Source organism: Dipodomys spectabilis, unplaced genomic scaffold (genome assembly GCF_019054845.1).
Source record: "Dipodomys spectabilis isolate Male_0828 unplaced genomic scaffold, ASM1905484v1 ptg000118l, whole genome shotgun sequence".
NCBI lineage: Eukaryota > Metazoa > Chordata > Mammalia > Rodentia > Heteromyidae > Dipodomys > Dipodomys spectabilis.
Genome location: NW_024870795.1, coordinates 4,744,191 through 4,769,585, shown reverse-complemented (window position 1 = coordinate 4,769,585; position 25,395 = coordinate 4,744,191). Strand labels below are relative to the sequence as shown.

At 43.5% G+C, this 25,395-nt stretch overlaps 1 protein-coding gene across 1 annotated transcript in view; it reads right to left on the bottom strand.

Annotated features, from left to right (window-relative positions):
• Maco1 (macoilin 1) overlaps positions 1-20,956 on the bottom strand; it is a 76,952-nt gene extending 55,996 nt beyond the window's left edge. The window contains exon 1 of the mRNA XM_042688586.1: positions 20,630-20,956. Within this exon, the coding sequence (XP_042544520.1) occupies positions 20,630-20,709 (80 nt within the window). The 5' untranslated portion in view covers positions 20,710-20,956. The remainder of the gene's footprint in view (positions 1-20,629) is intronic.
• Between the last annotated feature and the right edge of the window lie 4,439 nt (positions 20,957-25,395).

Here is a 25,395-nt window from a genome sequence, read left to right as displayed (position 1 = left end):
ATAATTCTCTGAAGAGTATGCAGTGGTCTTTTCCAGAAAATTGATATTAAGCACAGAGACAAGAGAAGTCAGCTGTCTTAATAGAAGCTCGTAATTAAAAAGAGTTGCAAGATTTTTTTTTTTCTTGTGGGAGACCAGGACTTAAACTGGGTTTCTGACCTTTTATGCCCACTGGCAGGAGCCCTAACCCTCCTACCACCACCCCCTCCCCCGCGCCTGCCACTCCTCTAACCTCTGCAAAACTGTTTTAAAAAAAAAGTTGCTAAAAGAAAAAATACTTGCTGGGCTCAGGTGGCTCATGTAATCCTAGCTACTCAGGAGGCTGAGATCTGAAGATCTAGGTTGGAAGCCAGTCAGGGCAGGAAAGTCCGTGAGATTCTTATCTCCGATAAATCTCTCAGAAAACGGGAAGTGGTGCTGTGGCTCAAGTGGTAGAGCACTAGCATTGAGCTGAAGAGCTAAAATGGCACCTAGGCCCAGAGTTCAAGCCCCACGACTGACCAAAAAAAAAAAAAACACAAAAAACAAAAAAAACCTCTTTCCATTTCCATTTTCCAATTTTTTTTTAAAAGTTGTCTAGGTTCTTGAGCTACCTAGCTAGGCTTTACACAGTGTATTTTTTTTGTTTGTTTTTTGTCAGTCATAGGGCTTGAACTCAGGGCTAGGGTGCTATCTCTGAGCTCTTCCACTTGAGTAACAGCAGTACTTCCACCTTTTTTGGTAGTTTAGTAGAGAGTCTCACAGACTTTCCTGCCTGGGCTGGCTCTGAACCGTGATCCTCAGATCTCAGCCTCCTGAGTGGTAAGGATTATAGGTGTGAGACACTGGCACCTGGCTACTTACTTTCTTTCAATTAAACTCTTTGCTTTTTCCCTTAAAGAAAATAGTTTTCTAAAATACAGTTTAATATCTGTAATTCATTTTGACTTCAGTCTTTCACAGTATTCTGCAGTACAAAGAATTCCATACTGGTGAGATCAAATTAGCTATTTGAAAGAATACCATCAAAAATAAAGATTGGGGGCTGGGAAGGGTAGCCCAACTCTCATTATCTCATATCTGGGAGACAGAGGTTGTGAGGATTTCAGTCTGATGATGGCCTCAGCAAAAACAAACATGGTGTTGTGTGCCTATCATCCCAGCTACAAGGAAGCCACAAGGAGGATGAGCATGGACCTAGGAATGGCCCTAGGGTAAAAAGTAGAAGACCCTCTCTTTAAAAAAAACAAAAACAAAAAAACAGCCGGATGCCACTGGCTCACACTTGTGATCCTAGCTACTCAGGAGGCTGAGATCTGAGGATTGCGGTTCAAAGCCAGCCCGGGCAGGAAAGTCCATGAGACTCATCTCCAATAAACCACTAGAAAAACCAGAAGTGGTGCTGTGGCTCAAGAGGTAGAGTGCTCGCTTTGAGCTGAAGAGCTCGGGGACAGTGCTCAGGCCCAGAGTTCAAGCCCCACGACCGACCAAAAAAACAAACAAACAAAACCAAAAAACTAATAATAACTAAAGCAAAAAAAGACTGGGTGTATGGCTTAAGCAGAGCTTGAGTCCCTAAGTCCAAACCACAGTACTGCCAAAAAAACAGTTTATTTTGGTGCTGGGGGATCTAATCCTGAGCCCTGTACATACTAAATATATGCTTTATAGCTGAGCTAACCTCCAGCTGAATCAAAACTTCAGTAATTTTAGTAGGCTTCAATAAGATGCAAAAAGACCAATGTACTTGGCAAAGTGAAAAGCAAAAGAAGAATCAAGCAATGAGTATTCTTTCTGTCACCTTTTCGAGTGTAAGGGAAAAAAATACTAAAAACAAATCCATCTGACTTTCCATGATAGTGTTCATAATAGTACATAGTTTGCCACCTAGAGTTAATTTCTAATATAATTCTTTGAACTTCTGTGGGTTTGGTAAATCAGTTTCTAACAGGCTCACTCTAAAAGCAAGAATTCACAGTGGTGAGCTTTATGTCCTATCATTTGATTTCATTTCACTAGAGTCCTGTTGGTCATCTAAGACAGAGTTCTCATTCTCATTAAGTCCACAGTGGACCCACTGGGGAGCATGGAAATTTTATTAGAAAGAACAACTGAGTTATACAGGTATTTAGGGTCATAAACATAGGTTGACACTAGATTCCCAAATATCTTGACTATAAATCTAAGAGGAATTTTCTTGGTGTCCAGGACTGTTCCCAGATGTTGAAGATTTTTTTTCTTTTGTCGGTCATGGGGCTTGAACTCTGGGCCTGGGCACTGTCCCTGAGCTCTTCAGCTCAAGGTAAGCGCTCTACCACTTGAGCCACAGTGTCACTTCTTGTTTGCTGGTAGTATATTGGAGATAAAAGTCTCACAAACTTTCCTACCCAGGCTGGCTTTGAACGACAATCCTCAGATCTCAGCCTCCTTGGTAACTAAGATTACAGGCATGAGCCACCAGTGCCGGCTTTTTTTTTTTTTTTTTTTTTTTGTCAGTCGTGGGGCCTGAACTCTGGGCCTGGGCGCTGTCCCTCAGCTCTTCAGCTCAAGGCTAGTGCTCTACCAATTGAGCCACAGCACTACTTCCAGCTTTTTCTGCTTATGTGGTGCTGAGGGTTTCATGCATACAAGGCAAGCACTCTACCACTAAGCCACCTTCCCAGCCCCCTGGCTAAAATTTATTTTGTGTGTGTATGTGTTGTGCACTTACTGATCCTGGGCTTAAAATCAGAGCCTGGACACTGTTTCCTTATCTTTTTTTGTTCAAGGCTAGCACTCTACCACTTGAACCACAGTTCCATTTTGGTCCTTCCTTCCTTCCTTCCTTCCTTCCTTCCCTCCCTTCCTCCCTCCCTTCCTTCCTTCCTTCCTCAATCCTTCCCTCCCACCCCCTCTGTCTTTTTTTTCTTTCTTTGGAGGTTAATTAGAGATGAGAGTCTCACAGAATTTTCTGACTGGCTTGGTTTCAAATCTGGATCCTTTGATCTCAGCCTCCTGAGTAGCTAAGATTCTAGACGAGCCACTGTGCCTGGCTCTTGGCTATGTTTTTAAGGTACTTAAAATCTGGCATATACAGCCAGACCCAGTGGTGCATACTGGTGATCTCAGCACTCAGGAGACTAGAGCAGAAGGCTCTCCAGCTGGAGACCAATCTAGGCTATAAAGAGTTCAAGGTCAGCCTGGATATTGTAAGACCTTGCTTCAAAAAAGTAGGAAAAAATCTAGACAGGACCCCCCCTCCCACCCCTGCAATGGCTTATATTTATAATCCTAAAAGCTCAGTTCCAAGCCAGCCCAAGCAGACGTATGCTCAAGGTCTTTTCTTCAACCAACTAGTAAAAAGCTAGAACTGGAAATCTGGCTCAAATGGCAGAAAATTAGCTAAGAAGAGTGCAAGGTTCAGTTCAAGCCCAGTAGGGCAGAGGGTAGGAAAATGGGGAGGTGGGGAAAATTGTATGAAAACAAAGTAGTTCAAAGGCCCTGGGTTCTAACTTCAGAAATAGAAGGGAAGGAGGCATGGGAATGTATCTTTTTTCCTGATAATTTTTCCTTTAGAGCCATCTCTGGAATGTTGCTGAGACATGATGATACCTCAGCATGTCTAGTGCCTAGTCATTATGGTTCCCAGATAGAAAGTACTGTTCCAGTACTACTGACTTCTCTCTACCCATAATGCCCTAGAGTGTGTCAGCATCCCAGTCTCATTCCATTTCAAATATTTAGATAGCATTATCCAAAAAACAGTCTCCTGTTGAACACTTTTTTTTGTTGTTGTTATTGTTGGTTGTGGGGCTTGAACTCTGGGCCTGGGTACTGTCTCTAAGACCTTTCGCTCAAGGTGAGCGCTGTATCATTTGAGCCACAACGCCATTGCTGGTTTTCTGGTGGTTAATTGGAGTTAAAGAGTCTCACAGACTTTCTGCCCAGGCTGGCTTTGAACGGTGATCCTCAGATCTCAGCCTCTGAGTATAGCTAAGATTACAGATGTGAGCCACTGGCACCTGGCCTGTTGAATACTTTTTAATATTCACTGAAACCCAATATAAAATATAAAAACTTCTATCTTTGTTAGTGACTATGGCTGGGAAAGCAACTACATTCATAACTTTGGTGTTCCTGAGACCCAATTATTACTGAGTTTTATTTTAGAAGTAGAGCTATCTAAGGAAACTTGGCCATTCCCTAAGCTTTCCTCAGGCTCCCTATATAAATGGGCCTACTTTAAAATCAAGAGAGAAATCTAACAGAGCTAATTTTCTCTAAAAATAAATTTCAAATTCTATTGAATTTAAGTCTTACAGAATCTTATAAAGATTAAGAAAGCTGTCTGATTCAGTCTTCACTTAGCCCTCTATTTCAGTAAATCATGCCTCTTATGCTTCTGCAGTTTTCTGTACAAAAGTTAAAAGACAAGTAGTCTAACATGACTGGTCATCAGTATAGCAGTCCAGACGAATCCCTCAGATTCTGAAGGTTCCGAGATTTTGCCAGATTATAAAAGATGATATTCCAAAAGAGGATTTAGACCAGTAGAGCACTCAAATGTTTTCTTTTTCAAACCATGAAGAAAATATGAGTAAATATAAAATGCTTTTACATATGTCATTTATTATATATGACTTATATGATTTTTGATATGATTTTTTTATTCTTGGATCCAAATAAATTTGATAATTATTAAGTATCTTGAACAGTTTAATGCATAACTCCAAAAAGAGATATTTCCAAAATTACATAAGGACAGACCAATAACATCTTTTGAGCCTTGTAAACTAACAGTCTATGTGCCAATGAAATAAATATGCAACTGTTAGGCTCAACAGTGGCAAGTCTTTCACAGTGAATATTAACTATAAGTTTTTTTTCCATTCCATTTACAACCATTTTCTACTTGAATCCATTTAGCAGGACTCTACCCACCTACAGATTAGTCATCTATGATTAATAAGGACAGTACTGAACATTCTTCCAAGTAAAGTGCATCTTCTCTTCAGTATCACTACTGCTTGTCACCTACATCATTTCCAGAAGTCCACATAATGACCACGGGATACACATCAAACCTTAAAACCTAACCTTTTCCCCAGGCAATTTAGTTTACTTGATCCATACCACAGAAGTGAGTCTGTGGAATATTTCACTCGAAGTACAAGCATCTGTCTACCTGTGCTAGTAGTCATCTATCTCAGTCCTAGCTTTCCTGTCTACTTGGTAATGCAACTTGGTAATACAGACTTTCAGTCTGTAGCACAGTACTTCCTACACTAAGCCACTCTGTCTTCTGAGTTATCCAGACTCTCTCCCTACAGGACAGCATCTCTAGAATATTAGTCCAGCCCCTTATCTACTTTGTATTCCTACTGAAGTCTCACACTGACCATTTGTAATTACAATCATGCTACTCAAATTATGGTTCATGAACCATCAGTATCATGTAGGAGGTTTTTAGACCCCACCCTAGACTCTATCTAGTTCCTTTTAACCAGATTCTTGTCCCCTTTAGGCACACATTAAAATGTTACTTGACATACAATGCCTTCCACCATATTATAGCTCCTCAGGAAGGGCCTCACCAGATGTTAAACAGTTGCTGGTACCATGTTCTAGGTCCTCTCAGTCTCCAGAACCACAAAAACTAAATTTCTTTGTGAGTAACTCAGTCTCAAATATTCAGTTAAGCAAAGAAAATGGACTAAAGCAACACACTGTTGTGAAATCTCCACTATAGTCCATGATGTCTCAGGAAGAAAACTAAGATAATCCGTACTAACACCAAACTATTATTGCCTGCCTTCTCAACTAGGAACATTCATACTATTCAAGATTAGTTTTTCCATTTTTCTACAATTCTTTGAGTCATAGAGAAGATCTCTACCTAACTTCAATGAAGCACTTCCACTGCTCACTCGTCCTTCTGAACACAACACAAGCATTGCATTACTCCCTCAAAAAAGCAATCCTGACCCTAAGGTAAACGCAGAAGGCCACTATATGCTCAGGTAAGAACATATAGAACATTCCATTGCTATTTTAACTGAATAATTTTTAAATTAGCTGTTTAGATGTAAAGTCCACACAAACATATGAGTTATCCATGATCCCTACTTTATCAGTGCCCAGCACAGTGACTGACTTCCTACACCACAAGAAATCAAACTTTCCCCACCCACAATTATTTGCTGATCAAATGACCTGTAATTCAGGGCTTTAATGTTTAAGCCTAGTAGGAACACTTTCCTAATGAACACAGAAGGAGAGGTATGCACAGGTGACTGGGAAAGTTATGTAGACAAAGCAACAAATACAGCAATGAAGAGGGCTTTGCTGAAATACAGCTTCGACCTGAGGATTACTGTGCACCTGCTCCCAATCTGTTCTGATTGTTCTTTACTAGGAACAAATAAATCAAACCAGGCTAGCTCTAGGTGCCCACCTGACCCCAGCTGACTACAGCAATGGTTCTCAAAGTGTCTTCTACTAAGCCAGGCAATAAAGATATGCAAAAAAATTTAACTCGTATTTTAGATCTTTGCTTTTCTCTGGCTGGTAAATATTGATAGAGATGACCTATATAAACCAAAGCTCTTTGAGTGTCTCAATTATTTTTAAGAGATTCTGAAATGAGGGCTGGGAAGGTGGCTCAGTGGTAGAGTGCTTGCCTTGCAATGCATGAGGCCCTGGGTTCAATTCCTCAGCACCACATAAGCAAAAAAAAAGCCAGAAGTGGCGCTGTGGCTCAAGTGGTAGAGCGCTAGCCTTGAGCTGAAGAGCTGAGGGACAGCGCCCAGGCCCAGAGTTCAGGCCCCACAACCGGACCCAAAAAAGAAAAAGAAATTCTGAAATGAAAAACAAAAATTGAGAAATGCTGGACAATAACTAGTGGGCAAGCTCAGACACAGACTAGAACCACTACTGCATTCTCCAAACACAACCTGTGTGAAAATCTAGAAAGAGGGTTAGGCTGTGAAGATCTGAGCTGTTCCACATTTCTCTATTTTATTCTAGGCCTCCCATGGACTGCAAAGGGAATCAATTACACACACACACACACACACACACACACACACACACACACACACACACACACACACACACACACACACACACACACACACACACACACACACACACACACACACACACACACACACACACACACACACACACACTCCTACAAAACCAGACTCACTATATGTGTGTGTCTGTGTATAGCTATTGCAACTACAAATTTAACTGTGAAATACACTTAATTTAAAAGGAAAAAATACTTAAGACTGGAAATCATTAAAATATCTTTTAAGAATTTTGTTGTATACTGCTTACCATGCATGAGGTCCAGGGTTCAATCCCTGGTTACCCCCACCCCATACGCACACACACAAGAATTTATGTAGAGCCGGGCACTGGTGGCTCACGCCTGTAATCCTAGCTACTCAGGAGGCTGAGATCTGAGGATCGTGGTTCAAAGCCAGCCAGGGCAGGAGAGACCGTGAGACTCCTATCTCCAATAAACCACCAGAAAACCGGAAATGGCGCTGTAGCTCAAGTGGTAGAGCGCTCGCCTTGAGCTGAAGAGCTGAGGGACAGCGCCCAGGCCCAGAGTTCAAGCCCCACGACCGACCAAAAAAAAAAAAAAAAAAGAATTTATGTAGAGTATTTGTATAAAGGACTTATATAGAACAACAGAAACATTAAAGACAAGTATTATAAACTAATGCAAGTTAGAATGCCTAGAATTTTAAATTTTCTGCTTCGAAACACTTAACAGTCCATAGGGTTTGGAATAGTGAGAATTAAAGAATCAAAGAGGGGCTGGGAAGGTGGCTCAGTGGTAGAGCGCTTGCCTTGCATGCATGAGGCCCTGGGTTCGATTCCTCAGCACCACATAAGCAGAAAAAAAAAAAGAATCAAAGAGAAAACAATGCATGGTTTATAAAAAAGTTATGTTAACCTTATATCAGCATTAGAAATCCATTTATAAGTAAATCAAATATTTCTATCAATAGCACTAATTTGCTTAATTATGCCTTAATATTTATATCACACTTATTTACAATTTTTCAAAAAAGTTCATATTAATGACCTCATTTTGTCTTCCTAAGGGTGAAGTAGGCAGGGCTGTCATTGTTATTTTACAAGACAGGTCACAGGGCACTGTTGAAAGGGTAGTTAGGAAATAGCAGAGAACACTGTTCCTTCTGCCCAGATCTTGTCCTGCTCCTATAGTGATTTCTGTGGGTCTCCAGGTAAAGAAATGATGAATAAAATAGAATTCCATGTTTGTTAAGGAAGAAATACACACATTTTTTGTTTTGTTTTGTTTTATTTTTGGGTCCAGTCATGGGGCTTGAACTCTGGGCCTGGGCGCTGTCCCTCAGCTCTTCAGCTGAAGGCTCTACCATTTGAGCCACAGCGCCACTTCCGGCTTTTTTCTTTTTTGCTTATGTGGTGCTGAGGAATCGAACCCAGGGCCTCATGCATGCAAGGCAAGCGCTCTACCACTGAGCCACCTTCCCAGGCCCACACATTTGTTTATACAGAAAAAAGAGAAACCATATTTCTAAATTACATAAAAGCAATTATCTTCGGGCGGAACTACTAAGGGCTTTTAATTATTTTCCATTCTTTCTTTTTTGGCAGTATTCGGGTTTGAACTCAGGGTCTCACATTAGCTAGGTAGTTGTTCTACCACTTGAACACCAGCCCTTTTACATTCTTTTTATACAGTGTCATATTGCTTCATTGTTTAATAAGCACGCTACTTCTTAACTTTTTAAGACAATTTTAGGCAAAGAAAAATTGCAGCCGGGCGCCAGTGGCTCATGCTTGTAATCCTAGCTACTCAGGAGGCTGAGATCTGAGGATCGCAGTTCAAAGCCAGCCTGGGCTGGAAAGTCCGTAAGACTCTTATCTCCCAATAAACCACTAGAAAACCTGAAGTGGCACTGTGGCTCAAGCAGTAGAGCGCTCGCCTTGAGCTGAAGAGTGCAGGGACAGCACCCAAGCCCAGAGTTCAAGCCCCACAACTGACCAAAAAAAAAAAAAGAAAAATTGCAAAAGTAATACAAAAATGCTCTTATATCTCTTATTCTGATTCTACAAATTATAAAATTTTACCAAATTTCTGTTAAGAATGGGCAGCAGTGGCTCACAATAATCCTAGCTACCCAGGAAACTGAGATCTGGAGGACTGAAGTTCAAAGCCAGTATAGGTAGCCAAATGTAAGACTCTTATCTCCAATTAGCCAGCAAAAAGCTGGACATGGAGGCATAGCTCAAAGGGCAGAGTGCCAACTGTGAGCCAAAAAAGCCAAACAAGAGCTTGAGGCGCTGAGGTCAAGCCTCAGTACTGGTAGCAAAAACAAATAATAAAATTCTGTAAACTCTCTCTGAATATACACATATTCCTGATCCATTTAAAGATAAGTTGTAAACATAATGCCTCTTTGTCTTTAAATTTCTCCAAAAGGAGAATATTTTTATAGAACCACTGCATAACTATCAAAATCAAAAAGTTAACATTAAAATATTACTATTATTAGTACTTTTAATAGTACTATTGCTCAAATTTCAATTGCTTCACTAATGTCTTTTATGGCTATAGATCAATTGATCCATCAGTAGAATCAATCCTGGCCCAAAATTATCTTTTACATTAAGTTGTCATGTCTATTTTGATTTTTTTCTCAGATTTAACATAGGAGAGATTCTTAGTTTGAGAAGGAGAAAAGATTAATGGCCCTAGCCATGACATTCCTGATACCTACTGTTTTACCTGATTAGGACAGCTGTAGAGAGCTTGAGAGGGCTGTATAAATTATTCCACATAAGCACCCTTTATACCAAGGTGAAGTAACAACTACAAGAAACAAAAAGCCAGGGGCTGGGAAGGTGGCTCAGTGGTAGAGCGCTTGCCTTGCATGCCCGAGGCCTTGGGTTCGATTCCTCAGCACCACATAAGCAAAAAGGAAAAAGCCGAAGTGGCGTTGTGGCTCAAGTGGTAGAGCGCTAGCCTTGAGCTGAAGAGCTGAGGGACAGCGCCCAGGCCCAGAGTTCAGGCCCCATAACCAGACCAAAAAAAAAAAAAAACAACAAAAAACAAAAAGCCAATCTGGGTGCTGGTGGCTCACACCTATAATCCTAGCTACTCAGGAGGCCGAGATCTGAGGATCACTCAAACCTAGCCCTAGCAAGAAAGTCTGTGAGACTCGAATAAACCACTAGAAAACCAGAAGTAGCACTGTGGCTCAAGTGGTAGAGCAATTGCCTAGAACTGAAGTGCTGAGGGACAGCGCCCAGGCCCAGAGTTCAAGCCTCACGACCAACAAATAAATAAATAAATAAGAAACCTCAGTTTCTTCACCCAAGTAAATAAAGCATATGCCTTTACGAAGACCAAATAAAATAATGACAATAGCAAATGTCTTTTTGAGCAACTCTTGGTCATCAGGCAGTACTTTTCAAGACTCAGTAGAAGGCTAAAACCTTGAGTGGGGCTGAATCCTACGTAAACTATGTTTTTTCCTAAACATACATACTTCTGATAAAAGCTAATCTACCTATTAGACACAGTGAAATATTAACAATAAACATAACAATAAAAATAATAGTAAAACACAACATCAACAATAATAAACAGAACTATAAAAATAAGTTATTTTATGAATAACATGGTTTATTTCCAGAATTTTCCATAACATTTTATTCACTGGTAGAGAGAAAGAAAGTGAAAGCAAGGAGTAGTAGGGATTGTCACATCTTTTATTTACCCTACATAATAGGCACTACCTTCACTATTCAGTTGAGAAAAGTTAAAATAGGTGACAATGTCACAACTCATCTCAGGCATTCAAATCTCCATCCTGATGACTTCAAAGTCCATGCTTATCTACCACACTTGCCCTTCTCATCATGTTGGATGCGCAATAAATATTTTCTCCCTCATACTCATGTGCATGTGTGTATAATATATATACTTATATATATGTACACTCATATACATATTCATATATATGTATGTTACGTGATTATACAGTTTTTTCATTCTCTAAGAGAACTAAAAATTTAAAATATGAAAGCCGGGCGCTGGTGGCTCACGCCTGTAATCCTAGCTACTCAGGAGGCTGAGATCTGAGAATCGCGGTTCAAAGCCAGCCCGGGCAGGAGAGTCCATGAGACTCCTATCTCCAATAAACCACCAGAAAACCGGAAGTGGCGCTGTAGCTCAAGTGGTAGAGTGCTCGTCTTGAGCTGAAGAGCTGAGGGACAACGCCCAGGCCCAGAGTTCAGGCCCCATGATCAGACCCAAAAACAAACAAATAAACAAAAAACACACCTATTCATATTTCAAATTTTTTTTTTTTTTTTTGTCGGTCGTGGGGCTTGAACTCTGGGCCTGGGCGCTGTCCCTCAGCTCTTCAGCTCAAGGCTAGCGCTCTACCACTTGAGCCACAACGCCACTTCCGGCTTTTTTCTTTTTGCTTATGTGGTACTGAGGAATCAAACCCAGGGCCTCATGCATGCAAGGCAAGCGCTCTACCACTGAGCCACCTTCCCAGCTCGAATAGGTGTGTTTTATGACAGAATAAATCCCCAATATGTTAGTTTGTAAATTTCCAATATGTGGGCTAGAGATATGGTTCAGTAGTAAAAAAGTGCCTGCTTAGCAAGCATGAGACCCTGAGTTCAAACCTCAGTACCACCACCAAAAACAAACAGAAGTTCCAATTTGTAAAGTTAATTTATACACACACTACAAAACTGCATAAAGAAAATGTCTAGGGGGCTGGGAATGTAGCTCAGCGGTAGAGTGCATGCCTTGCAAGCATGAGGCCCTGGGTTTGATTCCTCACCACCACATAAACAGAAAAAGCCGGAAGTGGCACTGTGGCTCCAGTGGTAGAGCGCTAGCCTTGAGCTGAAGAGCTGAGGGACAGTGCCCAGGCCCAGAGTTCAGGCCTCATGACAGGCAAAAAAAAAAAAAAAGAAAATGTCTAGGTTGTACTGTGGTTTGAACTCAGAGTCTCATGCTTACTAAGCAGTCACTGTACCACTTGAGCCATACACCCAGCCCTTTTGGCTTTAGGTGTTTTTCAAATAGGTTTTCAAATTTATGTTCAAGCCAGCCTGGACCTAAAAGATCCTTCTTGTGTATGCTTCCTGTGTGTAGCTGGGATAATGGGCACACACTATTTACACAGCTTTGGTAGAGATGGAGTCTCAAATATTTTTGCCCTGGCTAGCCTCAAACTCTGATCCTCTGAGTAGCTGAAATTAGAAGCCCGATCCCATGATGACCAACTCAAAACTCATTTTTTTTTCAACTAAGTCACAAACGTAGTGGACTACAATCAATATCTCATCAAGCTTAGGAAAGAAAATGAGAAAACAATTCATTACACTTGAAAAAGACTCAAGCTTCAGTCTTTCTTTCATAAGAGACAGGAATTCTTGTTCTAACCATGAACTTGACATTCTCTCTGGTTTTCAAGTGTCCTTACTACAAGAAAAAGTATTGACTTTAGTGGTGAGCCATTTTGATTTTTAAAGATGTTTTGACCATGAACTAAATAATAATATAATTTAAAAACAGCAAAATTATTTCCAGTCACCTCTTCAGTTCTGCAATTACAAATAGCTCAAATGCATCAGTACCACAGATGGATATATCTAAAGTGGACTGGCTACATCATTCCAATCCACTAAATGCAAAGCTTCTAAAAAAAGAACAGCAACAGAGGAGTTAGATGAGAGGGAAATTACCTCTGATGTTACAGTGCTATGACTCAATGTGAGCACAGTCCCGAAGGGCAGCAAAGTAAAAATGCAAGGGAATGAAGCCAACAAAGGGCTTCCAAAGGTCCAAATGATAAGTACCCGGGAAGTCTGACAAGCTGAGACCAAACTGTCAATCTGAGGATATAAAGCCTCACAGAACATTATCTAACAGTTTATTAGTTGTTTTTTTAAAATTTCCATTGCTAAAACACATGTGCCTAAAAGTGAGAGATTGTAAGGAAATTGTCACTCAAGTATTTAAAGAAATCCACAATGGAAAAGGTTTTAGCAAAAGATACATGCTTCCTGGATAGGGAAAGAGAGTAATAAAGGACATGACTCTTTTGCTCAGGACTGAGGCTTGAACTCAAGTCTTGCTTGCTTGCTCGGCTATTCTACTCACAATGACACTGTACCATGAGTCATGCCTCTATTTCTAGTTTTTTGCTGGTTAACTGGAATTATAGCCAGTTAAGAGCCCCTGATCTGTCCATCCAGGCTGGGTTTGAGCAGTGATCCTCAGATCTCAGCCTCCTGAGTACCTAGGATTATAGGCGTGAGCCAATAGTGCCCAGCTAGAAAGAGTTATTCTGATTATGTGTGTATGCAAAATAGCCATGATGGAATCCCTTGGTATAATTAATATACACTAAAAAAATGACAATGAGGTCTGCTAGGGGCCAGGAATCAGCAGGAGAGGAAGAATGGAAAGGGTAAATGAGGATGAATATGGTTGAAGTACTTTATATGCCAGTAAAATAGAACAGTCGCCAGGCACCGTGGCTCATGCTTGTAATCCTAGCTACTTAGGAGGCTGAGATCTGAGGATCACAGTTCAAAGCCAACCTGGGCAGGGAAGTCCATGAGACTCATCTCCAATAAACCACCAGAAAACCGGAAGTGGCACTGTGGCTCAAGTGGTAGAGCACTAGCCTTGAGCTGAGGGACAGCCCCCAGGCCCAGAGTTCAAGCCCCACAATTGACCAAAACAAAACAAAAAAACAGTGAAACCTATATTAAATTGTCTTAAGAAGGTGAAGGAAGCTGAGCACCAGTGGCTCAAGACTATAATCCTAGCTACAGGAGGCTGAGATCTGAGGATCGAGGTTCAAAGCCAGCCCGGGCAATAAAGTCTGTGAAGACTCTTATGTCCAATAAAAACCATTCCAAGCTAGGCACCGGTGGCTCACACCTGTAATCCTAGTTACTCAGGAGGCTGAGATCTGAGGATCTCAGTTCAAAGCCAGCCCAGGCAGGAAAGTCCTTGAAACTCTTTTTTTTTTTTTTTTTTGGTCCAAATCAGGTGAAATGTATATTTCCCTTCTTTTGCTTAGTATCAGCTGTTTCTTCTTTCTCTCTCATTCCCTCCCTCCCATCACCACCCTTGAGTTGCTTAGTTCACTTTCTTTAAAAAATAAGATTACCGCCCCCCAAATTTGCACAATATTAACAAAAAGAAGAAAAGGATGCATTCCTAGGGGAGGATGTGGCTCAAGTGTAGTGTTAAGAGTGCTTGGCCCAGGATTCAATCTCCAGTACTGAAGAAAAAAAAAAAAAGATCTGTGTTTCTAATGTTGGTATGTATCATTTTATTTATGCAACTTGCTGGGCAGCCAACTTTTTCTTCTGGACCTAATTCTTGAAAAGACTCCAAGACACCCAAATTAACTAAGCCTAGAGAATAAAGTAATCAGTATTTTTGAAGAATACACTAAATTTCAGTTACAAAATTTTACTTAATTATGGTTGTAAAATTCCTACCTGACCCTTCAGACTCTATGAAGTGGTAACAGCATGGAAAAGGACAAAACTAAACACTTCTAAAATCCCAAAGGGTTAACAATCTGTGAAGCAATCTGGGAGAAATGGTTAAGGAAGAAGCCTTTAGAAATGTGTTCACAGAACATGGATTAGGCACATGGTACACAGGCACATTAACAGTAAGAAAGTGAAAACAATAAACTATTAAGCCTATAGTTAAAAAGTCAATCTCTAAGTCTACAGAGGTTCAAGAAATGCCATGAGGAATCAGGATGAAAATGAAGGGAACATCATTAATAGAATAGGAATCTGAAATGGATTACATTCTCTCCTTTGCTCCTCAGGCCAACAGCAACCATTTACAGGAATTTTCAAAACACTTAATAATGCCAAAACTGCCCAGACAAGAAGAATCATAGGAAAGTTGGAAGAAAGTACTTTTTTTTTTAGAAGAATATACAATGACAAAAATTTAGGCCAACCATTCCATTATGACATTGTTTAAATGTATTTTGTGTTAAACGTTTCAATTTCTCCATTATATTTACTCCTTCCCTAACACTCCTTCTGTTTCACGTCAGGTCCAGGATGGTTGAAGTTAAAAGCTACCAAGATTACTGCAATGCTGTCAGGCCGTGAGATTGCAACACTGGTATCTGGAATTCCAGTTGCAGAATGCATGTACAATCAAAGCAGCAGTGACTTTAATAAGCATAGCCCAGAGGAGTCTAAAATCAGGCTTAGAAAACATCATTAAGGAGGCAGGAACAACATCAAGGGAAATCTCTGGAGACAAGACTACTTAGACAAGGGTCTGAAAAAGGAAACTGAGATGGGAAGGATGCAAAATGTGATTGTTTTAAAAGCCACTTTCCAAGCGCCCCAAAGACCAGAGAACTTTTCTTCAAATAAAGATGAGAAAAAGGGATCATGTATATACCATGGCAGACCTGAGTCCTTGCACCTAGTTTTAAGTCAGTAAGCTACAAAAATGCAACTGCCAAGTACAGAAATGAATTAAATTTTAGGCAAAACTATAAGCAGAATATAACATAAGAAGTAGTCATAAATTCACAATGGTGTGCTTGAGTAACAATTTCAACTGTAGAAACTTTTAATACACTTGTCAGTCATGGGGCCTGAACTTAGGGCCTGGGTGCTGTCCCTGAGCTTTTTTGCTCAAGGTTAGCATTCTACCAGTTTGAGCCACAGCTCCACTTCTGGTTTTCTAGTGGTTAATTGGAGATTAAGAGTTTCACTGACTTTTCTGCCCAGACTGGCTTGGAACTGTGATCCTCCTCACACCTTAGCCTCCTGAGTAGCTAGGAGTACAGGCATGGACCTCCCATGCCCAGCTTAAATATACTTCTACTCTAAATGTTTCTGGCTCAATCTTCTACTTCTATCTTTATCACCTCATCTTCCTATTATAAAATCAACAATTCGTAAGAAGGAGTGAGGAGTCTATCGCAGGGTAAGAGATGGAAAACCACCACAGAAGCCCCAAAGGCTAGAACACTAAGCCAGACCTCAATCCCACCTCATCTGGAGAACCCTGCCTACAATAAGAAGTTACAAAGGAACTGAGCACCAGTGGCTCACACTTGTAATTCTAGCTGCTAACTCAGGAGACTGAAATCTGAGGATCACAGTTCCAAGCCAGCCTGGGGAAGAAAAATCCATGACTCTAAACTCCAATAAACTGATAAAAAACTGGAAGTGGCGCTGTGTCTCAAGTGGTAGAGCTCTAGCCTTAAGAACGGACTCAAGGACAGTGTCCACGCCCTGAATTCCAAGCCTCAGGACTGTTAAAAAAAAAAAAAGGAAGTTACAGGGGGAGTTCTGGTGCATGTGTGTGATGGTGGTCTTAGGGATAAAATCACTGCCAGGAAATTTGAGGACCTCAAAGGGTAATAGTTAAGGAGAGCTCTCATTATTACTAACTTGTTTTCATAATTTTCAAGTTTGAAAATTTGAGTTACAAAGCACTTCCTTACTTAGTAGCAACTGTCTACTTCATAAAATAGCACAAGACAAAATATAGCTGTTAATGTGTCAGGTGAACCATTAAAATAGAAAACTAAAATTTGATCCAATAGAAATATTTTTACTTGACTAGTAAAAACAAACGGAACTGCTAAGCCACTCAAATTGAACAGGGTATTACAATGATCTACTAGATTTTTAACTCATTGAAGACAGGAACCATGGCTTGCCCTGTATCATCCACCATCCTATAAACAATATGTCTCTACTAACTGGAATGGATTAACCTTTACTCATTTAATTTGCTCCCTTAACATTTATTGAACACTGACTGCTTATTGTGTCAGGCTCTATGTCACCTCAGACTTTTGGTTTTTGGGTTTTTTGGGGGTCTGGTCATGGGGCCTGAACTCTGGGCGTGGGCACTGTCCCTCAGCTCTTCAGCTCAAGCCTAGCACTCTACCACTTGAGCCACAGTGCCATTTCCGGCTTTTTTTCTTTTTGCTTATGTGGTGCTGGGGAATCGAACCCAGGGCCTCATGCATGCAAGGCAAGCGCTCTACCACTGAGCCACCTTCCCAGCCCCTCACTTTTTAGAAACTATACTTTCAGCCTTCAGTAATACAAAAAAGAAAATGAGCCAGGCACCAGTGGCTCACACCTATAATCCCACCTACTCAGGAGGCTGAGATCTGAGGATCGCAGTTCAAAGCCAGCCCGGGAGGGAAAGTCCATGAGACTCTTATCTCCAATAAGAACCACTAGAAAACCAGAAGTGGCACTGTGGCTCAAGCTGTAGAGTGCTCATCTTGAGCTGAAGAGCTGAGGGGCAGCACCCAAGCCCAGAGTTCAAGAAAAAAAAAAAGATCATGATTCCTTAATCTTTTGTCTTTTTCTTGATTAATAACTTGACTAGAGTAACATTTCCCATAATATACTTGAATTTTCAAATGTGGACATTTATATGCAGATAATACTGATATGTCTAAGATTTTCCTTACATCTTGCCCTGGAACAGAATTCCAACAGAGCTATGATAATAATCATCAATGATACTATTTGGATGCTGGACTGAAGGCCATGATGAAAAGCCTCTCAGCAACAGGAATCTTAAGTTTTAGGCAGTAATAGGTCTTGAACTCTGGTCCCTATGCTTGCTAGACAAACGCTCTACCACTTGAGCCACTCTTCCAACTCAACAAGAAATTTTTTAAGACTATAAACAGCAACTGACTCCTTATTTTGACTACTTAATTTTTCAATATAGTCGCACCAAATCTTGATCTTTCCTGCCTTCTTTTTTTTTCTTTTCTTTTCTTTTTTTTTTGGGGGGGGGGCACAGGGGGTCCAGTCGTGGGCCTGAACTCTGGGCCTGGGCACTGTCCCTTAGCTCTTCAGCTCAAGGCTAGCACTCTACCACTTGAGCCACAGCACCACTTCCAGCTTTTTTTTTCTGCTTATGTGGTGCTGAGGAATCAAACCCAGGGCCTCATGCATGCAAGGCAAGCGCTCTACCACTGAGCCACCTTCCCAGCCCCCTTTCCTGCCTTCTTAAATATGCTATACGTGTTAAATTGTGTAGCAACATGTTAAATACTTGTACAGCACAGCAGAACTTACAAAGAGTTTCACAAACTGCACAAATCTGCTTAAGTCTTCAAAATTCACTTAACAGATGGAACACTAGGGCTCAAAGCTGTTCAAAGTGGCAGAGCTGGCACTTTGAGTACGAACCTGGGTCTCCCAAAGGCTGTAGTCCAGTGACCTCTTCACTACAGCTACTTCCTTCCTATGCTAAGACTCAGAAAGTTGTACAGCTAGAGAACATGAACAGAGGCAGGCCATGAAAGGTCAGGCCATGAAACAGTAGGCAATGGTTGTCAAAACTGTCAACACAGCCTCAGAGAAAAAAGGGGAAAAAAGTTGTTTAATGAGACTAAATTGGCCAGATGTTGAGAAACAAAATAGGCTGTACATAGCGTGAAGAGCAATTTAGTATAGGTTTAAACTTGATGAACAGATATTTGATATGCATGAATCCTCAAACGTCCTATTTATAAGTAGCTCATTCTGTTTGCGTTAGAAATAATTGGAACGTTTCCAATTCTCTTTAAAACCAAATGAGAAAAAAATATATATGATCTTGTTCTTCAGTCCAACTCTCTTATAACACAAGCTAAGAAACAGATTCATGACTGCAATGCTCATCTGATATATGATGCTCTATCCAGGGAAGACAGGTAGAAATATAGCTTCTTTTATTAACATTTAACTTAAAATGCCCAGAGGGCAGCCAACAAATTTGAGGGAAGAAACTGTTGGTTCTTAACATTTTTGCAGATGAAACTCTTAATAGGTTAGTGTATTTATTATTAGCATCCAGGGTAAGAAAATTCCAATTCCAAAAGCCATCAGTAAAACAGATCTTCATTACACAGTTTATATTAATTCACATCAGTTGGGTGGCTACTATGGGGCAGGTAGTAAACTGAGTTTGTTTAAATATGAAAAGCTGAAATACACCCAAAAATGTGCAAACAATATGGGACTCTCAATCTTCTCGCTATAAATGGAGGTATATCATCTATGCTACTGTAAATAAAGTCATTCAAATGCCACTGTTGTCTTAATGTCTACCAACTCTTAATATGCTTTTTCTATTCCTGTGTTACAACTCAAGATTAGTTCTTCAAATCTTTTTCAATGGCTAAAGGGGTAAAAAATACATAATACCTTCCTTTATTCAAGAATGTATAAAATGTGTAAATTTGAAGGCAATTTTCCCTCAGCTTTTTAAATCTGTAGGGGAAAAAATGCTTTTGTTTTGTTCAAATGGTCAGGTTTGATGGATTCAGTGTGCATTTTTGATCTGCATGGATAGAAGCCTGCTTGGCACACTGTGTTGGTTAAGTGAATGAATGACTCCTATAATATATGGCTCACCACATAAGGCTATATCCACGAACTTGTTATTTCAACTTCTCAATGCTTCTAAGCTTGAAGAAACTCATCTTTCTATCGGTCAGCTACCCATGGAAAACAGTCCTTCCACATGTGTAAACAACAGCATGTGCAAGGTGTAGCTAAGACAGCCTGGCTGTCATCAGCTCTCTCCCATATTTTTGGAAGTCGCACAGCCAGAAGGACTAAAGTGTAAAGCTCCTGAGCACTCAAGTAAGTCTATATCCACATGCTGGGGATTCTCCTTTGTAAACTAATTATTTCGCCCCTGAAATTGTTTCTTTACCAAAATGAGTAGAAGGAACATCCCAAGAAACTCAAAATAACAGTCGTACACAAATCAGGCTTGGGGACGCTAAGGGAGTCATAGAGTTGCCCAGTGAACCTGTTGTCCTTCTCTCCAGGACTGGATTCAATTTCTATTTAAAGGGACACTGCTTTCCTTTACGGGTGGGGGTACGGGGTGGCTTTTAAGAGGTTCAGAGAAAACTATCTGCCCGCAATTGTCCAAATGGTGTTTGCCAAGAAGCGGATAGCGGCCTCCGCATCTGGAGCAGGGCCATAGGGCATGATTTGGGGATATCAGCTTGGGCCTCCAAGGCAGATTTAAGATCCCCTAAGGGAAGTGGGAGGAGGAGGAGGAGGGAATCGCGTGGGCCCGACCCAGTTTGTCGGGAGCCCCTCTTCTCCCCCCCCCCCCCGCCCACCCTCCCCGCCAGGGGCCGAGGGAGTCACTGTCAGCTCCCAACTTTGTCAGGTCCCCTGCCCCCCTCCCCCGTGCACGGTCCGCGCACCTCGGGCTCAGGCCGGCAAACTCCCAGGCCCGAAGGGGCCGGCGGAGGTCCGTCTGGGGCCGAGGCTGAGGCTCCAGAGGGCGCCGGGAAGGAAAGAGGGTTCGCCACCCCTCCCCCCGACGGGCCGGGTGCTGCCAACGGCGGCGTCGCAGCTCCCGAGCCCGCACCCTCCGCGCCCTCCGCGCCCGCCACGCCCCGCGCCCCGGGGCGGACCCCGCGGTGGGCCGGCCGGCGACTCCGGGGCCACGCGCCTCCCGAGAGCCCCCGGCGCGGGCGTGCGGCCTAGTCGGGGTTACATAACGGAGCAGGGCCCCTCCGGGGCCGGCCAGGGGCTGCGGGCCCGCGGCCGGCGGAGGGGCGCCGCCGCTCACCTGCCGTAGATGCCCTCGGTGATCCGGTTCCGCTTTAGGGGGCGGCGGAGCTTACTGCAGTCGGCGTTCCGCCGCTTCATCCTCCCGCTGCGGGGCCGGTGCCCGCACCGCCGCCTCTCACCTCAGCCGCCGCTGCCGCCGCCGCCGCCGCCGCCGCCGGCCCGCCCCGCGTCGGGCCTGGACTCTACCCCAGGGGCCGGTCACACAGACATGGAGCCAGCACCCGGGGGGGAGGGGGGTGGCGCGGGGAGGGGGGGGTTCAGAGCCTCCTCCGCCTTCGGAAACAAAGAAATGACAATTCCGGGGCCCGCCCGCCCCGCACCAGCCAGCCGCCTGCCCCACCTCCGCCGTCCCGACGGACGGCCCTCGGGGCCAATCAAAGGCGCCGCTCTGCCGCTGCCGGCCAATCCCAGGGCCCGCTGAGGCAAAACGGACTTTTGAACCCGCCTCTTTGAAGGACGGAAGCGTGCGCCAATCATAATGGTGTCTGAACGCGTGGTTGGGCCTATCAGAAAAGATTTAAATGGAGGCTTATAAATAGGCCCTATAAATATAACATCTTATATTATGCCTTGTTGCGAAGGTGCGCCTCATGACTATTAGATTGATTCTCATTGTGTGATCATCCATACGGGTCCACACCGGGCCGTGTGGCACTGTCGGCTCCCGTCCAGCGTGTATGAACCGGGAGGCCGAGGTTTGCCGCAACTGGGGTTTCTGCGCTGACATGTGCTTCAGTCAGCCGCGTCATTATGTAAGGGAGCGTCCCGGGAGCAGCGCCGGGGTCTCTCCGGCGGGCGCCGGAGCGTTCGGCCAGGCCAGTCGCGTCAGCGCGAGACGAGGGTACGAATGACAAAGCAACCCTCCCCCCCCGACACACGCGCGCGCGCGTACACACACACACACACACATACACACACTCACACCCAGCCAGCTTCCCGCGACGTGGTGACAGAGCTGCGGCCAATCAGAGGAAGGAAGGAGGGGGGCCTCCGTGGTCCCGCCCCTGGCGTTGCGTCACGGGGCGGGGTCTCGGTGCGCGCGAGGCCGCGGGTGGCGTGTGCGTCGGCGCGGCCCGGCTCCACGTCCGCAGGTTGGGCGGGCGCGGGTGCGGAGCTGGAGCTCCGCGGGCGGGCGCGGAGCCTGCAGAGCCGCGAGGGCGCGGGCGCGGGCGCGGGCGCGGCGGGCCGGGCCGGGCCGGGCCGGCGGGCATCGCGGTAGGTCCGCCTCCCCCCTCCCCTGGCCCGAAGCTGCTCCGCGGCGGCTCCGAGGTGGCACCTGGCGGCCGAAGACACCCAAAGGCCCACGGTGCTAGGTGGACTGCATCTGTTTGCTCATTGATGGCTCTTAACTTCCCTTGCCTTAGAGGTAAAGCTGAAGAACGGTCAGAACGGACAAGATTGGGGGGAGGAGGAAAACGTAACGTGTGTCATTTAGAAAAAATTAGGAAAATGCTTAAAGAAGAAAAAAGAACCACACTTGTCTCTTAGATAAGCGGAACACAACCACTGCGCTTAGTATTTTATTGAACTTATTTCCCCAAGTTTCTTCCATGGCTAACAGAACTGTCATTATTCAATAGATCGGTGTTCATAGTAGACATTTGTATTTTGTATCCCACTTTTTTTTCTTTTTTTGTGCCAGTAGTACTGGGGCTTGAACGTGGGACTTCATGCTCCGATGTTGGTCCTCTACCACCTGAGCCACACCTTCGGTCTTGGTCTTCTGTTCTTTAGTGTAAGCATTTTATGTGCTCTTATACGCCTTTCATAAATATTTGCAGATGGTTGCAGATTGCCCTACCGTGTGGCTCTTCCAGCTTAACCCTCAGCAGTAATGAGGCAGTTAGTCTTCTAGCACGTTTGAAAACACTCAGGAAGTAGGGGCCCACTCTGTTGTGGTGGGCCACAGGACCCCCTGCCCTGGGATCACCCTTTTATTCAACACCCACCCCAAGAAAGACATTCCCTGTCCTCAATCACTGTCACTTTCTCCTGTTCACAAACCTTCAAAAATCCCCCAGTGTCTTCTTAAAAGAAAAAATCCTTGCTTTAAGACATCCAGAGCTGGTCACACACGATAGTAGTTGCCCTCATCTTCCAAGCCTTGAAGGCAAGCAAGCCTTACCCTTCTTTCTGTTTTAACTCTCATTGCAATGTAATCTTCTTCCTTCAGCTTTTGCTCCTACCCAGAGCATCCATCAGTGCTGTGTCTTGGGTCTCTCAGGTGAGGCTGTTCATCTATCTGGGTAAAAAACTTTTTGGGAACAGATTCATACCCAGCAGAGATACAATTTAGAAAAGTAGCAAGGCTTCCTGTTTTTTCAGACTGGGGTTGAAATTCTAGCTTGGTCACTTACTAGCTTGGGCAAGTTACTGAATTCCTCTAAGCCTCTGATTGCGTTCAGGTTTGTGCTAAGGCTTGCAGGATAAACAAGCATTCAGAGCCAGGCAAGCAGGAGGTAAAGTAATGCTTTTGTTTTTTGTTCATGTTTTAGAGACAGAGTCTCTCTGTGTAGTCCAGACTGGCCTCAAATTCATGATCCTCCTGCCTCAGTCTCCTGAGTGTTGGAACTGTAGGTGTGCACCACCATACCTGGCTCATCTATCTACTCTTACCGATATACTTGGTTTTCATCCGCACCTCTATTCCAGCATGTTGATAAAGTGACACTGAGTTGCCAAGGATGAAAAACTTCATGAGCTCAACGTTAACTCAGGCCTGCCATTTGTTGAGAGAGGACATGAACAGAATGCTCTAATTGGAATATCAGAAGAGCCTTCAGCTGCCAAAACACATTGGTTTGTAGAAGAAGATACAGGCAGGACCTAAATCAATAAGATTAGAGGCTTCAATGCGTTAGCCAGGAAATAGGTACAGTTAGATGCTGGCTCCATGGGACTCCAAGAATATTCCATCTTTCTATTCTGCAAGCTTCCAGATTTCCTGGACCACGAACTGAGACAGTCCAACGACTCCATGAATTGAGAAACCAAATCTGTGGTTCCCCTTTTCACTCCTCATTGTGCCCCTGTTAGAGAAGAACTACAGCCTGGCATACCCTGGAATGGGCAAGTGAGAACCGAGATGAAAGAGGACACAGCTCTGTAGCCCACAGTCTAGCCTGCCATCAGATAAATTCCCAACACGGCTATCTGGTACAGAGACAGGTGAGACAGAATCTCTCACATGGAGGCAAGCCAAAAGTCTGGAGATTGGAGTTCCAATCCCAATTCATCTGGCCACTGGCTAGTGTCCTTTGTTGGGTCATCTGCCTATGCTGTGCCAGGGTCCTCTGGAGCTGTGTCCAGCCCTATGTTTAGAAGCAGGTCATGTTAGCTCCACTTTACGGAAGAGAAAACAGGTTCAGAAAACAAGGTCACAAAACTGGATGTAGTAGAGTGATTTTGCTGGAGCAAGAGCTGAGCAAAGATCAAGCCTTGAGGTTCAGGCCCATGCTGTGGAGTCCAGTGTGGTGGTGAATGGAAGGAGTTGAGGTTGTCGGGTTGGGGTGGGATGATGAAGATGACCTTCCTACCGAGAGTCTAAGGACAGACCTGAATGGAACTGCCTTCTCATATTCTTCTCCAGATCACCTGCTTTTTCCTGGCCTATCCTCACTGAAGCCCTTTGGCTCTAGTTGGGTACCAGCTTTTCCCCTGAGTCTTGAGATGGCCACTTGGGTTCCTAAGAGCACAAACATGGGCTCACCTGAGACTGACGGGCGCACCCCTTGCTCCTCGGGAAGCAGAGGGGACCAGCAGCCTCCACTGATTGCATCGGTGAGTAAAACACAAGGGAAATCATTTACTCTCATTCAAAAGATCAAGGCCAAGGTGGGAATTTAGATCTGTCCTTCCTCCTGGGACTTACTGATGGGATTTGTACAGCTGAGCTCCAAAACAGCCCTGTGGAGAGCTTCCATTTCACAAGTAAGGAAGTGTGCATTCTGGCTGGCCAACCCAGCTGCCTTAAACTGTGTTTCTCAACCAATCACAGAAAACTCCAGCTTCTGGGAGGGCTAACATACATGTGCCTGTATCCTTCAGAGAACTCTTATCCTTGGAAGATGCTCACCATAGTGTTTAGAACAGTTTGGAAACAGCCCAGATAGCCTCTGAAGAGGGCTGATCAGAGTTTCATACAACCTTACCGTGGAAGTCAGTGTAGTCTCATAAATTATACACAATATTTATCACAGTCTCTGTTCCAAATACCATACATGCACATCTTATTTTAATCTTTATTACTAACACTAATGCATCCAAGCCTCTCTGATCATATTGATTTGGGTCCTTCCATAAACCAATCTGTTTTGGCAGCTGAAGGCTTTTTTGCCGTTCCAGTTAGAGCATTCTGTTCATGTCCTTTCTGAATGAATGGAAGGCCTGAGTTAACATTGAGCTTGCAGAGTTTCTTTATCCTTGCCCCCCCCCCCAGTGTCACTTTATCAACATTGCAGGATTGCAGATGAGAAAGTTATGGCACAGAGAGCTCAATCAGTTGCCTAAGCTCACACAGCAAGTGAAAGAAAATGTCAAGATTGATTCCACTGGGAGAGAGTGAAGGAAGAGGTAACATTGTCCGAAAAGAAATTTACTCATTACCTGACATGAAACTAATGCCTCTGTACATCACCTTTTTTTTTTTTTTTTTTGGTCAGTCATGGGGCTTGAACTCCGCCTAGGCGCTGTACCTGAGTTCTTCAGCTTAAGGTGAGCGCTCCACTTGAGCCACAGAGCCACTTCCCATTTTCTGGTGGTTTA